General features: G+C 50.3%; 1 protein-coding gene across 3 annotated transcripts in view; it reads left to right on the forward strand.

Annotated features, from left to right (window-relative positions):
- The window catches only part of tmbim1a (transmembrane BAX inhibitor motif containing 1a), a 74,187-nt gene that overhangs the window by 40,531 nt on the left and 18,742 nt on the right, over positions 1–14,914 (forward strand). For all 3 annotated transcript variants that reach the window (XM_043694369.2, XM_043694368.2, XM_043694371.2), the window contains exons 3-7: positions 2,021–2,121; positions 8,954–9,018; positions 9,714–9,767; positions 11,952–12,002; positions 13,299–13,338. In XM_043694369.2, coding sequence (XP_043550304.1) covers positions 2,021–2,121; positions 8,954–9,018; positions 9,714–9,767; positions 11,952–12,002; positions 13,299–13,338 — 311 coding nt within the window. The remainder of the gene's footprint in view (positions 1–2,020; positions 2,122–8,953; positions 9,019–9,713; positions 9,768–11,951; positions 12,003–13,298; positions 13,339–14,914) is intronic.

The raw sequence follows: 14,914 nt of genomic DNA on the forward strand, positions 1-14,914 counted from the left end.
TCTGGGCAATCAGGACTTGAACCTGGACTTGGGCCAGAGGCTGGGACATTACCACAACAAGAGCTTTTGAGCCTGCGTATGTTTCACATACGTTCTGTGATGTTTCCCATTCCAGAGGTTTTTACTGAGGCCATAGAGGAGGAAAACCCTCGACATCTCCCCCCTCTGCAGCAGCTTCCCCAGACCTGAGTGTGTCCCTCTGGGCCCAGCTCGAGAGCTTGGAATGTGCCAGTCTGCAATGCCCAGTGGTTGGCAGAGAGTTCTGAGCTCCTGGGGGAAAGAGCACCTGAAACTGGGCTTACTGTCCTCCAGCCTTTGTCTCAGTGTGTGCCCTGAAAACAGAGCACAGAGACTCACATTGCAGAGCTGAGCTGAACTGTGCTAACACATAGAAAATAGAAGCAGCAGTAAGTCTTTTGGGCCTTTGAGTCTGCTCCATTATTCAGCAAGATTCTGGCCAAACTCAGTCCCCTGTTACTGTTATCTCCCTTATACCCTTTGTTCCCTTTATCCCTAGGAACTATATCTAACCCCTTCTTGAAAACATTCAATATTCTGTACTCAACTACATTCTGTGGTAGAGGATTTCCCAGATTCTGCACTCTCTGAGTGAGGACATTTCTCCTCATCTCAGTCCAAAATGGACGATACTATATCCTTATGTAGCGACCCAGTGTGTCCCTCTCCCAATCGGTTGTGTCCTCCTGGCAGGATCCTGAAGGAGCTGGGAGATAGGTTCTACATCTGAGGAACAGTTGAGACAGTGTTGGCCAGAATGCAGTGGGCAGGGTGGTTAACCGATTAAACTGCCCAGTAACAGTGGGAAGACGTACTTATTAGAATACAGGAGCTTTACATTCCCCTAAAGGGCAATAATGTCACAAGTGGGTCTCAGACACAGTGTCAAACTACAGGCAGAGGCTGCCTCTCAATACCCAAACCTTTCCCACTGGTTCTTCCTGACACTAGGAAACTCAGAACCTTCCATTTAACTCCAAGACTTTGGAATGAGGAATTTAGGTAATTTTTTCTTTGTTCGTGCATGTCACTGGCTGGATCAACATTTATTGCCCCGTCCCTAGTTGCCCCTTGAGAAGGTGGGGGTGAGCTGCTTTCTTGAACCGCTGCAGTCAAAATTCCAGGATTTTGACTCCAGCGGTTCAAGAAAGCAGCTCACCCCCATCTTCTCAAGGGGCAACTAGGGACGGGGCAATAAATGTTGATCCAGCCAGTGACATGCACGAACAAAGAAAAAATTACCTAAATTCCTCATTCCAAAGTCTTGGAGTTAAATGGAAGGTTCTGAGTTTCCTAGTGTCAGGAAGAACCAGTGGGAAAGGTTTGGGTATTGAGAGGCAGCCTCTGCCTGTAGTTTGACACTGTGTCTGAGACCCACTTGTGACATTCCAGGATTCCAGGATTTTGACTCATGACACTGAAGGAACGGCGATATATTTCCAAGTCACAGTCTTGAGTGGCTCGGAGAGGCTTGGGAATGTAGCTCCGTTCCTTCCTGTGGGATATTCCTTGCCCTTTGACCGTCAGTGAACGGGAACAGCTTCAGAAATTCTGCTCCTTGGTTTTCCCTTTCCCTTGATCTACACAAAAGGTGGGAAGGGTTTGCTTTTCTGGTGATGCCCCCTGTCGGAGAACAGTTTGGGAGATGGAGAAGTAACCATGGCAACTTGCGAGCCAATGGGTGTGTTGGGGTCTGGGGAGGGGGCGTCAGTGGAGGGGGCTATGGGGGGGTGGTGAATGTCTTTGGAGGGGAGGGTCTGTCTCTCTCTCTCTCTCTCTCTCTCTCTCCCCCCCCCCCCCAATCTATCTCCCCCGCCTCTCTCTTTCTCTCTCTCCCCCATCCGCTGTCTCTCTCTCTCTCCCTCTCTCTATCTCTTCTCTCTCTCTCTCTCTCTCTTTCTCTCTCTGAGGAGGAGGGGGTCTATCTCTCTCTGTCTTTAGGGGTACGATGGCTGGGGGTTCCGTGGAGCTGCATTAATTTGTTAATTCTCTGCCTGTACAGGGGCCTATGGTAGCTCAGAACCAGAACCAGAACTTGGCAACCAAGGGTTTGCTGCCAATTCCTGGGATGATCGGAAAGTTCGTCACACATTCATCCGAAAGGTAGGTGCACCAGGCGCGAATGTTACTTGCCGCTTGTGAGCTCAAACCTGGATATTGCCCGGATCTTGTTGCATTTGAACCTGGACTGCTTCAGTATCTGAGGAGTTGAGAATTGTGCTGACCAGTACAATCATTGGTGACCATCCCCACTTCTGACCTTATGATGGAGAGAAGGTCATTGATGAAGCAGTTGAAGATGGTTGGGCCGAGGACACTACCCTGAGGAACTCCAAGCCCCTCTTTGGCGCAATGGTAGTGTTCCTACCGCTTGCCCAGGAGGCCTGGGTTTAAGTCCCACCTGCTCTGAAGGTGTGTAATAACATCTCTGAACAGGTTGACAAGAAAAATAGGTATTCTGAGGAATTCTATGGTGCTCTTGTGGTACAGTGGTAGTGTCTCTAGCTCTGGATCAGGGATATGGGTTCAATTTTCACTTGATGCAGAGCTATGTAATAACATCTCTGAACAGAGGTGTTTGATTAGAAAATATCTATCCTGAGGAACCCCTGCAGGGATGTCCTGGAGCTGAGATGACTGACCTCCAACAACCACAGCCAGTTTCCAATGTGCCAGGTATGACTCTAACCATAGAGTCTCAGCACAGAAACAGACCCTTCGGCCCAACCAGTCCGTGCCAAACATAATCCCAAACTAAACTAGTCCCACCTGCCTGCTCCTGGCCCGTATCCCTCCAAACCTTTCCTAATCATGTCCTTATCCAAATGTCTTTTAAACGTTGTAATTGTAGTCACATACACCACTTCGTAAGGGAGTTCATTCCACACACAAACCACTCTCTGTGTAAACATTTGCCCCTCACGTCTATCTTAAATCTCTCTCCTCTCACCTTCAAATCCCCTATCCTCTGGAAAAGACAACTACCATTAACTCTTATCTATACCGTTCATTATTTTATAAACTTTTAGAAGGTCTCCTCTCAATCTCCGACACTCCAGTGAAAAAAGGTCCCAGCCTCTCCTTATAACACAAACCTTCTGTACCTGGCAACATCCTGGTAAATCTCTGGAGAATTTTCCTCTGGTAAATATTGATTCCAGTTTAGCCAGGACTTATTGATGCCACACTCGGTCGAATGCAGCCTCGATGTCAAGGGCTGTCCCTCTCCCCTCCCCTCTGGAATTCAGCTCTTTTGTCCATGTTTGACCCAAGGCTGTAATGAGGTCAGGAGCTGAGTGACCCTGGGGGAACCCAAACTGGGCGTCACTGAGCAGGTTATTGCTGAGCAGGTGCTGCTTGATAGCTCTGTTACTGACCCCTTCCATCACTTTCCTGAGGATCGAGAGGAGACTGATGGGGTGGGAATTGGCCGGCTTGGATCTGTCCTGCTTTTTCTGTACAGGACATACCTGGGCAATTTTCCACATTGTCGGGTAGATGCCAGTGTTGTAACTGGACTGGAACAGCTTGGCTCGGGGAGCGGCAGGTTCTGGAGCACAGTCTTTAGTACTATTGCCAGGATGTTGTCAGGGCCTGGAGCCTTTGCAGTGCCTCCAGCCATTTCTTGATATCACGTGGAGTGAATCAAATTGATTGAAGACTGGTATCTCTGATTCTGGGGACCATTGGATAAGGCTGAGATGGATCATCCACTCGACACTCTGTGAATGCTCCAACCTTACTGTTTGCCCTGATGTGCTGGACTCTTCCAACATTGAGGATGGGGAGATTTGTGTAGCCTCCTCCTCCAGTGAATTGTCCACCACCGTTCAAGACTGGATGTGGCAGGAGTGCAGAGCTTAGGTCTGATCTGTTGGTTGTGGAATCGCTTAGCTCTGTCAATCACTTGCTGCTTCTGCTGTGTGGCAATACAAGTAGTCCTGTTTGGAAGATTCACCAGGCTTTTAGGCTTGCCTGGTTTTGCTCCTGGCACGCTGTCCCCTGTGTTCTCCCACCTGCAGTATGAGTTTTATTTGTGAGTGCTCCCAGGGCCTGTGTATGGTTCAGTGAGGCCTCTCCACACCCTTCGCCTGACTCCCCAAGTCGATCAGTTCTGGAAAAGGGTAGAGGTGAATGTGGCAGAGTTTGGGGACAGGGACTGTGAGATTTGTGAGCAGTTTCGCACAGGGAGTGAAGAGGTATTGGAGGTTTTGGCGTGCTTTAAAGGGGACAGGTCCCCAGGCCCAGATGGGTTGTATCCCAGGATGCTCTGGGAGATGAGGGAGGAAATTACAGAGACCCTGACCTAAATTATCAAATCATCTCTGGCCACAGGGGAGGTGCCAGAGGCTGGAGGACAGTGAATGTGGTTCCATTTGACAAGAATGGTGGTAGAGATAGACCAGGGAACTATAGATGAGGGATTCTAACCTCTGTAGTAGGGAACGACTGGAGAAAATTAATCTCTGTGTAGAGAAGCAAGATTTAATTAGGTATAGACGATATGGCTTTGTTGGAGGGAGGTCATGCCAAACAAAACAGAATATTTAGAGGAGCTTCAGATTGCAGTGTATTGGAGGTGGGCGAAGGTCCGCGCTGGCCTATTACCTGCCCTCGACCTCTTCATTTCCAACTGCTGCCGGGACATTAACCGCCTCAACCTGTCTACCCCACTTCCCCACTCCAACCTCTCATCCTCACAACGCGCAGCCCTCCAATCCCTCTGCTCCAATCCCAACCTCACCATCAAGCCAGCGGATAAAGGGAGCGCAGTGGTAGTCTGGCGCACTGACCTCTACACCGCTGAAGCCAAACGCCAACTCGAGGACACCCCTTCCTACTGCCCCTCGACCATGACCCCATCCCCCATCACCAAACCATCATCTCCCAGACCATACAGAACCTCATCACCTCAGGAGATCTCCTATCCACAGCTTCCAATCTCATAGTCCGGGAACCCCGCACTGCCCGGTTCTACCTCCTTCCCAAAATCCACAAGCCTGACCACCCTGGCCGACCCATTGTCTCAGCATGCTCCTGCTCCACTGAACTCATCTCTACCTACCTCGACACTGTCCTATCCCCCCTAGTCCAGGAACTCCCCACATACGTTCGAGACACCACCCACGCCCTCCACCTCCTCCAAGACTTCCGTTTCCCCGGCCCCCAACGCCTCATCTTCACCATGGATATCCAATCCCTCTACACCTCCATCCGCCTTGATCAGGGCCTCCAAGCCCTCCGTTATTTCCTCTCCAGACGTCCCCAACAGTACCCTTCCACCGACACTCTCATTCGTTTGGCCGAACTGGTCCTCACCCTTAACAATTTCTCCTTTGAATCCTCCCACTTCCTCTAGACCAAAGGGGTTGCCATGGGCACACGTATGGGCCCCAGCTATGCCTGTCTCTTTGTTGGCTACGTAGAGCAGTTGATCTTCCGTAATTACACCAGCATCACTCCCCACCTCTTCCTCCGCTACATTGATGACTGCATTGGCGCCACCTCGTGCTCCCGCGAGGAGGTTGAGCAATTCATCAACTTCACCAACACATTCCACCCTGACCTTACATTTACCTGGACCACCTCAGACACCTCCCTCTCCTTCCTGGACCTCTCCATCTCCATTAATGACGACCGACTTGACACTGACATTTTTTTACAAACCCACCGACTCCCACAGCTACCTGGATTACACCTCTTCCCACCCTACCTCTTGCAAAAATGCCATCCCGTATTCCCAATTCCTCCGCCTCCGCCGTATCTGCTCCCAGGAGGACCAGTTCCACCACAGAACACACCAGATGGCCTCCTTCTTTAGAGACCGCAATTTCCCTTCCCACGCGGTTAAAGATGCCCTCCAACGCATCTCGTCTACATCCCGCACCTCCGACCTCAGACCCCACCCCTCCAACCGTAACAAGGACAGAACGCCCCTGGTGCTCACCTTCCACCCTACCAACCTTCGCAGAAACCAAATCATCCGCCGACATTTCCGTCACTTCCAAAGAAACCCCACCACCAGGGATATATTTCCCTCCCCACCCCTTCCCACCTTCCGCAAAGACCGTTCCCTCCATGACTACCTGGTCAGGTCCACGCCCCCCTACAACCCACCCTCCCATCCTGGCACTTTCCCCTGCCTCCAAAGGAACTGTAAAACCTTCACCCAGACCTCCTCCCTCACCTCCATCCAAGGCCCTAAAGGAGCCTTCCACATCCATCAAAGTTTTACTTGCACATCCACTAATATCATTTATTGTATCCGTTGCTCCCGATGCAGTCTCCTCTACATTGGGGAGACTGGGCGCCTCCTAGCAGAGCGCTTTAGGGAACATCTCCGGGACACCCGCACCAATCAACCACACCGCCCCATGGCCCAACATTTCAACTCCCCCTCCCACTCTGCCGAGGACATGGAGGTCCTGGGCCTCCTTCACTGCCGCTCCCTCACCACCAGATGCCTGGAGGAAGAATGCCTCATCTTCCGCCTCGGAACACTTCAATCCCAGGGCATCAATGTGGACTTCAACAGTTTCCTCATTTCCCCTTCCCCCCACCTCACCCTAGTTCCAAACTTCCAGCTCAGCACTGTCCCCATGACTTGTCCGGACTTGTCTTACCTGCCTATCTCCTTTTCCACCTATCCACTCCACCCTCTCCTCCTTGACCTATCACCTTCATCTCCTTCCCCACTCACCTATTGTACTCTATGCTACTTTCTCCCCACCCCCACCCTCCTCTAGCTTATCTCTCCACGCTTCAGGCTCTCTGCCTTTATTCCTGATGAAGGGCTTTTGCCCGAAACGTCGATTTCGAAGCTCCTTGGATGCTGCCTGAACTGCTGTGCTCTTCCAGCACCACTGATCCAGAATATTTTGAGGAGGTGACCAAGTGTTTGGATAAGGGTAGTGCAGTTAATGTAGTTGATATGAATTTCAGTGAGGCCTTTAACAAGGTTTCACATGGGAAACTGATACAGAAGCTAATAACTCTTGGGTTCTTGGGCAACATGGCAAGTTGGATCCAAAATTGCCATTAGTGACATGAGACAGAGGGTGGTGGAGGAGGCCTCGGTATGTCGTGTGTACCACAGGGATCAGGGATGGCTCCCGCGTTGTTAGCGATATTCAGAAATGATGAGATGAGAACGGTAGTGTGTGGTAGCAGAAGGGTGTTGGTTATAAGTAAGTCTGGATGGCACAAAGATTGACTGAGGAGGAAGCTGTGAGGTTACAGGAGGGTGTAAACAGATTGGTCAGAGGGCCAGGTCAGTATCAGATAAAATTGAACCCTGATAAATGTGACGGGGTGCACTTTGGAAGAAGGAACAAGACAAAGGAATACTCAATGGATGGCAGGACACGTGGATGCTCCGAGGGATTTTGGGGAGCTTGTCCAGGGATACCTGAAGGTGGCAGGGCAGGGTAATAGGGTGGGTAAGGTGGCATTATGAGACGCTTGCCTTTTCCAATCAAGGCATAGACTATGAGGAGCTGAAAATGTGTTGCTGGAAAAGCGCAGCAGGTCAGGCAGCATCCAAGGAACAGGAGAATCGATGTTTCGGGCATAAGCCCTTCTTCAGGAAGGCTTATGCCCGAAAAGTCGATTCTCCTGCTCCTTGGATGCTGCCTGACCTGCTGCGCTTTTCCAGCAACACATTTTCAGCTCTGATCTCCAGCATCTGCAGTCCTCACTTTCTCCTCATAGACTATAAGGTGCAGGGAGGTGATGTTGGAGATGGACAGGATTTTGGTTAGGCCACAGCTGCTCCCCACACTATAGAAAGGATGTGATTGTACTGGAGGTGGGGCAGAGGGAGATTCACCAGGAAGGTGCCTGGGATGGAGCATTTCAGCGATGAAGAGGGGCTGGATAAGCTTGGAGTGTTTTCCTGAGAGCAGAGAAAGCTGGGGATGGAGGGGGCGACCTGGGGTGGCACGGTGGCTCAGTGGTTAGCACTGCTGTCTCACAGCACCAGGAACCCGGGTTCGATTCTAGCCTCGGGAAACTTTCTGCGTGAAGTTTGCACATTCTCCCCGTGTCTGCGTGGGTTTCCTCCCGGTGCTCTGGCTTCCTCCCACAATCCAAAGATGTGCATGTTCGGTGAATTGGCCACGCTAAATTCCCTATAGTGTTAGGTGCATTTGTCAGAGGGAAATGGGTCTGGGTGGGTTACCGTTCGGAGGGTCAGTGTGGTTGGGCCGAAGGGCCTGTTTCCACATAAAAGGGAATCTAATCTGATAGAGGTGTGTATGATCATGAGGGGCATGGACTGGAAGGGGAATAGGAAACAGCTGTTGAAGGGGCAAGAACAAGGGGGCATCATTTTAAAGTGAAAGGTGGGAGATTTGGAGCAGAGTTGAACTAAGATTTTCCCCGAGAGGATGGAGGGAGCCTGGAATTCACTGCTTTGGGGGGATACGAAACCCCACAACCTTTAAAAAGCACTTGGATGAGCACTTGACAATTTCAGAACATGCAAGGCTATGGGCCTAGACTACGAAAGTGGGACTAGTGTCAGTAGGTCAGCACGGCCAGGAAGGGTCAGTTCTATGCTCAATGACCCCAGGCAAGGGAGGATTGAAGTGGAGTGGCTTGGAATCTCCTGTTTATTTCCATTAATGTTCACATGTTCTCTCCCCACATCCCCTCTCTCTCCTTGTCCCCTCTCCCCGTCTCTTGCACCGTTTTTGTCCTTTCCATTCTTCTTCCCTCCCTCTCTCTCCCTACACCGCCTGGCTCTCCCTATCCCTCCATCTCTCTCTCTCCCATCCCTATCTTTCCTTCACCATTCTTTTGTGGCCTTGCATCTCTTTCTCTCTCTCTCCCCCACCCCATCTCACACTTTCTCTCCTCCCCGACCCTCAATCTCTTCCTTCCTTTCCCTAACCTTCTTCCCCTCTCCCTCCCCACATCAATCTCTATCCCACAGGTTTACATGATCCTTACGGCTCAGTTGTTGGTCACCTTTGGGATTGTCGCCATCTTCACATTCAGGTGAGTTAGACTGGAGCGGGTGTGATCCCAGGAAGTTCAGATCAGTTTCTGTTTCTGCCTGCACTGAAGCCAGGAGCCAGGTATCTCTGGAATTGTGCAAGGGTCATCTGCTACACGTCGGGGTGGGTGAGTGGGACGGGGACTCGCACAGAACCTCTCTCAGTGCTGGCATTGTCGTCGGGTCAGTACTGAGGGAGCACCACACTGTGGGAGGGTGAGTGCTGAGGGAGTGCTGCACTGACTGAATGATTGTGTGTGTGTGTGTGTGTGTGTGTGTGTGTGTGTGTGTGTGTGTGTGTGTGTGTGTGTGTGTGTGTGTGTGTGTGTGGCGAAGCCTCCCTTTTTCTCCCTCTGTCTTGTTGCTCAAATGTCTAACTGACCGCAGAGTTCTGGCTTTCAGTTTCAGTTTTCGTTTGATAAAACTATTAGCAGCCAGTGACACAGTTACCTCTGCTGCTGGAATATTCAAACCCGACTGTGATGCCCTGCTGAGTCAAATAGCCTGAGTGTTCACCATCCTCACTATCAGACAGCGAGAGAGCCGGTGTTTGTCTAACAGCCTGTCTTGCTGCATGTCAGGGACTGTACACGTCAGGAAGGGAAAATGGGTTTTCTGTTTTAAATATTCGTTTTAATGAATCTTTTTGTTTTGGGTTTTGTTATGGAGAAGGTAACAGTTCTTTCATCCTTTGCAGTGCTCCAGTGCAGCATTTTGTACGCACGAACTCCGCAGTTTACTGGGCGGCTTAGTAAGTAGTAATTCCACGTCAGCTTCATCAAACCAGAGACCATTTGGTCCATTCACTCAGTGTTGATCCTTCATTTCGACCTCCTTGGAGATGGACATTGGGTGTGGGAGTGGGAGGGAGGGGTGGTGGAGGTGGGTTGTTGGGGATGTTGGGAATCAGGGTACGTGAGTCCCCTCACTCTGTGGGAGTGAGTCTCTCATTCTCTCTCCTCTCCCCATCAGCGTGAGGCCCCCGATCTCCCCCAAACCCTATGGGATGGAAACCCCATTCTCCCCCAATCCTTGTGGGAGTGAGCCCCCCACTGTCACCCACTCCGCGTGGGATCGGGTTCACATTCTCCCCACTCCGTGTGGGAGCAAGTCCCCCATTCTCTCCCACTCCGTGTGGGAGCAAGTCCCCCATTCTCTCAAGTCTCTGGGGATGGTGTGGAATGACATTTCTCCTGAATGTCCAATTGGATTTGTTGGTGAGTACCGTTTCTTTCTGATCCAAAGTTCTGGCACCCCCCACAGTGGAATTTTGCTCATGGTTACTCTTGGACCCTTCCTAAACCCCTCCCCAAAACCCAACTCCCACCTCCTCTGAGCTGCTCCTTAAAAACCCCATTCACCATGTCATTGGGTGACCTATCTGAGTGCCTCCTTACAGTCTATGCCTGATATTGTTAACTGTCTCGGTGAACTGACCTGTGATGTAATCTGTTAAAGGTGTGGTACTTTACCTTGTTCTCCTCGTCACTTGTGGGGGGGTGTCAGTGGGGGTGAACATTTGGAATGTTTAGAGTTGTAGAAGCTCAGTCTTTCAGCAGGTTCAACTCTGTAGATTTTTACATATTACAAACATGAAGGGACATGGGTATAGTTCCCCCAAAACCTTCAGAGGACATCCACAACATCCATTCCCTCCACACCGATACTCAGTTGCAGCAGTGTGTACCAGCTACAAGATGCACTGCAGAAACTCATCAAAAATCCTTAGATAGCACCTTCCAAACCCACGAACACTTCCACCTAGAAGGACAAGGGCAGCAGACACATGGGAACACCACCCCCTGCAAGTTCCCCTCCAAGCCCCTCACCATCCTGACTTGGAAATATATCTCTGTTCCTTCAGTGTCACTGGGTCAAAATCTGGGAATTCCCTCCCTAAGGGACATTGTGGGTCAACCCACAGCACATGGACTGCAGCGGTTCAAGAAGGCAGCTCATCCCCACCTTCTCAAGGGGCAACTAGGGATGGGGCAATAAATGCACGGCCCAGCCAGTGACCCCCATATCCCACAAATGAATTTTAAAAAGTTCTGGAAGAGACGTGAATGCATGGGATGCGTTGTCAGCGGTGGTGGGAGCAGAGTCATTCGGGACATTTAAGCGACTGCTGGACATGCTCATGGACAGCAGTGAATTGAGGGGTGCATAGGTTAGGTTATTTTATTTTAGATTAGGAATAATCCTCGGCACAACATCATGGGCCTGACCATACAGCGAGTCCCCCCTGCTGTTCTCCAGCGTGTGCTCACTGACCTGTGCAGGCTCCTAGTCACACAGCCCCTTGATTTAAATATTATCATCTTGTTTTCAAATCCCTCCAGGAAGGAGAAAGTGAGGACTGCAGATGCTGGAGATCAGAGTCAAAACGTGTGGTGCTGGAAAAGCACAGCCAGTCAGGCAGCATCTGAGGAGCAGGAGAATCAATGTTTCATTAGCAATTCCCGATGAAGGGCTTATGCCCGAAACATTGACTCTCCTGCTCCTCGGATGCTGCCTGACCGGCTGTGCTTTTCCAGCACCACACGTTTTGACTCACATCCCCCCAGGCCCCAGGTCACCCTATCTCTGTAACCTGCTGTCACTCCTCAGTTTCCCAGAAGCTCTGTGTCATTTTAATGGGTCTGTTCCCCATTTTAATCGCTCTGCTGTTGGGCCCCGTGCTCAAGTTCTGGAGTTCCCTCCCTCCCTTTCCCCCTTCCCCCTGTCCCCTTCTTCTTTAAACCAAGGCCATTTGACCATCTGTTCTGAGGTGGTTCACCATCAAACCTTCTGACCTGTGAAGCTCCTGGGAAGTGGCGTTGGGGACGTGATCGTGTTAATGGTGCTATTGAAATACAAATTGTTGTTCTGATTGTTGCCCCTCTCCTCACTGTTGTGTAATACTGACCGACTGATTTCTGATTTCCCTCCCCAGTGGAGTGTTCATCGTGATATATTTTGTCCTGATCTGTTGTGAAGGACCCAGGTAGGTTCCCCTGTTATCACCGGCCTCTTTCTTCCACACTGGTGGGAGCGGTGTGAAGTGGGGGGTCTGGATGAGGGTGGACATTAGGGGTGAGAGTCCTGTGGTTAGGGGGTCGGAGTGAGGGACTGGTGAGGGAACGGGGTTGGGGGTGAGGGTGGGGAGTGGGGTATATGTTGGGGGTGAGGGTGGGGAGCGGGCTGTGGGTGAGATGTGGGTTGGGGGTGAGAGTGGGGAGCAGGGTGTGGGTGAGGGGTGGGAGTGGTGGAGCAGCAGTGTGGGTGAGGGGTGGGTTGTGGGTGAGGGTGGAGGGGAGTGTGGATGAGGGGTGGGTTGGGGGTGAGGGTGGAGGGGAGGGGGGTGTGGGTGAGGGGTAAGTTGGGGTGAGGGTGGAGGGGAGGGGGGGTGTGAGTGAGGGGTGGGTTGGGGTGAGGGTGGAGGGGAGGGGGTGTGTGGGTGAGGGAATATGGGGGTTGGGGTGCGGTGAGGGTGGGCCTCTTCCCCATTAAGCTCCCGTCCTCCCACCGGCTCCACGTCCTACCACCCAGGGGTCTCTGAGTTGTGAGCGAGGGTCTGGGTTTCCCATGGTTCTCCTGATGCAGTCTGTCCTGTGTGGAAGGGCAAACCACCCAGTATGTGTCCATGCAGCACCATTCCCCTTTCGTCCCCACTCTGCCCATTGCAGCCATTAAAGCCCATTTCTGTTCTGTTTGGAAGGCAGCTGACAGCACACCTTACACTTTGACTTCAGCGGCCCATAGGGGGATCACAAACCATATTCTGCTGAACACAATTCCGGGAAATCCCATGAGCCTATTTAAATAGAAATGTCCAAATGATTCCATCTCTTCCAACTACCTTACGTAATTCTTAAATATCAATAAGATTTCCCAGCGAGATCTGACCTGGTGCCAAGTTATTCTAGAATGATCATTGAATCCCTACAGTGTGGAAACAGGCCCTTTGGCCCAACAAGCCCACACATACCCTCCAAAGAGCAACCCACCCAGACCCATTCCTCTACCCTATTACTCTACATTTACCCCAGACTAATGCACCTAACCTACACATCCCTGAACACTATGGGCAATTTAGTGTGGCCAATTTACCTGACCTGTACATCTTAGGATTATGGATGGAAATTGCAGCACCTGGAGGAAACTCACGCAGACACGAGGAGCCCGAGGCTAGAATCGAACCCAGATCCCTGGTGCTGTGAGGCTAACCACGGAGCCACCATGCCGCCTTTGTCGTCAAATTGTACAAATGTATGTTTAATCATATGTCTATATTTTTCAGGAGGAAATTTCCATGGAATATGATCCTCTTGGCTATTTTTGTAAGTATCTTCAAAATTCCTTAATAATTTATCTTTTAAATTAACTGTCCCCTTCCCCATTTCCCCATTCCAGGATCCTGTTGATTTAGACATAATCCTGACCCAATCTGGACAATACTTCACAGTGATCATCTATCTAGATATTTATAGAGTCATAGAGATGTACAGCATGGAAACAGACTCTTCGGTCCAACCCGTCCATGCCGACCACAATAATCTTGTCCCACCTGCCAGTATTTGGCCCATATCCCACTAAACCCTTCCTATTCATACACCCAACCAGATGCCTTTTAAATGTTGTAATTATACCAGCAACCACCACTTCCTTTGATGGCTCATTCACTATGTACACCACCCTCTGTATGAACGCATTACCCCTTAGGTCCCTTTTAAATTTTCCCCTCTCGCCTTAAACCAATGCCCTCTTGTTCTGGATTCCCCTACCCTGGGGAAAAGATCTTGTCTATTTATCCTATCCATGCCCCTCATGATTTTATAAACCTCTATAAGGTCACCCCCCCAACCTCCGACGCTCCATTGATAACAGCCCAAGCCTGTTCAGCCTCTCCCAATAGCTCAAACCCTCCTACTCTGGCAACATCCTTGTAAATATTTTCGGAACCCTTTCAAGTTTCACAACATCCTTCCAATAGGAGGGAAACCAGAATTGCACACAGTATTCCAACAGTGGCCTAACCAACTTCCCGTACAGCCACAACATGACCTTCCAACTCCTATTCTCAATACTCTGACTAATAAAGGAAAGCATACCAAAGACCTTCTTCACTATCCTATCTACCTGTGACTCCACTTTCAAGGAGCTATGAACCTGCACTCCAAGGTCTCTTTGTTCAGCAACACTCCCTCGGACCTTACCATTAAGTGTATACGTCCTGCTAAGGTTTTCTTTCCCAAAATGCAGCACCTCGCATTTATCTGAATTAAATTCCTGCTGCCACTCCTCGGCCCATTGGCCCATCTGATCAAAACCCATTGTACTCTGAGGTAACCTCCTTCGCTGTCAATTTTGGTGTCATCTACAAGCTTCCTAATTATACCTCTTATGTTCACACTCCAATCATTTTTATAAATGATGAAAAGTAGTGCACTCAGTACCGATCCTCTACTCATCACAGGCCTCCAGTCTGAAAAACAACCCTCCACCACCACCCTCTGTCTTCTACCATTGAGTCAGTTCTGTATCGAAATGGTTAGTTCTCCCCGTATTTCATGAGATCTAACCTTGTTAATCAGCCTACCATGAGGTAACTTGTCGAACGCCTTACTGAAGTCCACATAGATCACGGCCACCACTCTGTCTTTATCAACCTTCTTCATTTCTTCAATAAAACTCATTCAAGTTTGTGAGACATGATTTCCCACGCACAAAGCCATGTTGACTATCCCTAATCTGTCCTTGTTTTTCCAAATAATGTACATCCTGTCCCTCAGGATTCCCTCCAACAACTTGCCCACCACCGAGGTCAGGCTCACTGCTCTATAGTTCCCTGACTTGTCCTTACCACCCTTCTTAAACAGTGGCACCACATTAGCCAACCTCCAGTCTTCTGGCACC

Source organism: Chiloscyllium plagiosum, unplaced genomic scaffold (assembly GCF_037043375.1).
Source record: "Chiloscyllium plagiosum isolate Xiang-an unplaced genomic scaffold, Cpla_swu_hap1 HiC_scaffold_7, whole genome shotgun sequence".
NCBI lineage: Eukaryota > Metazoa > Chordata > Chondrichthyes > Orectolobiformes > Hemiscylliidae > Chiloscyllium > Chiloscyllium plagiosum.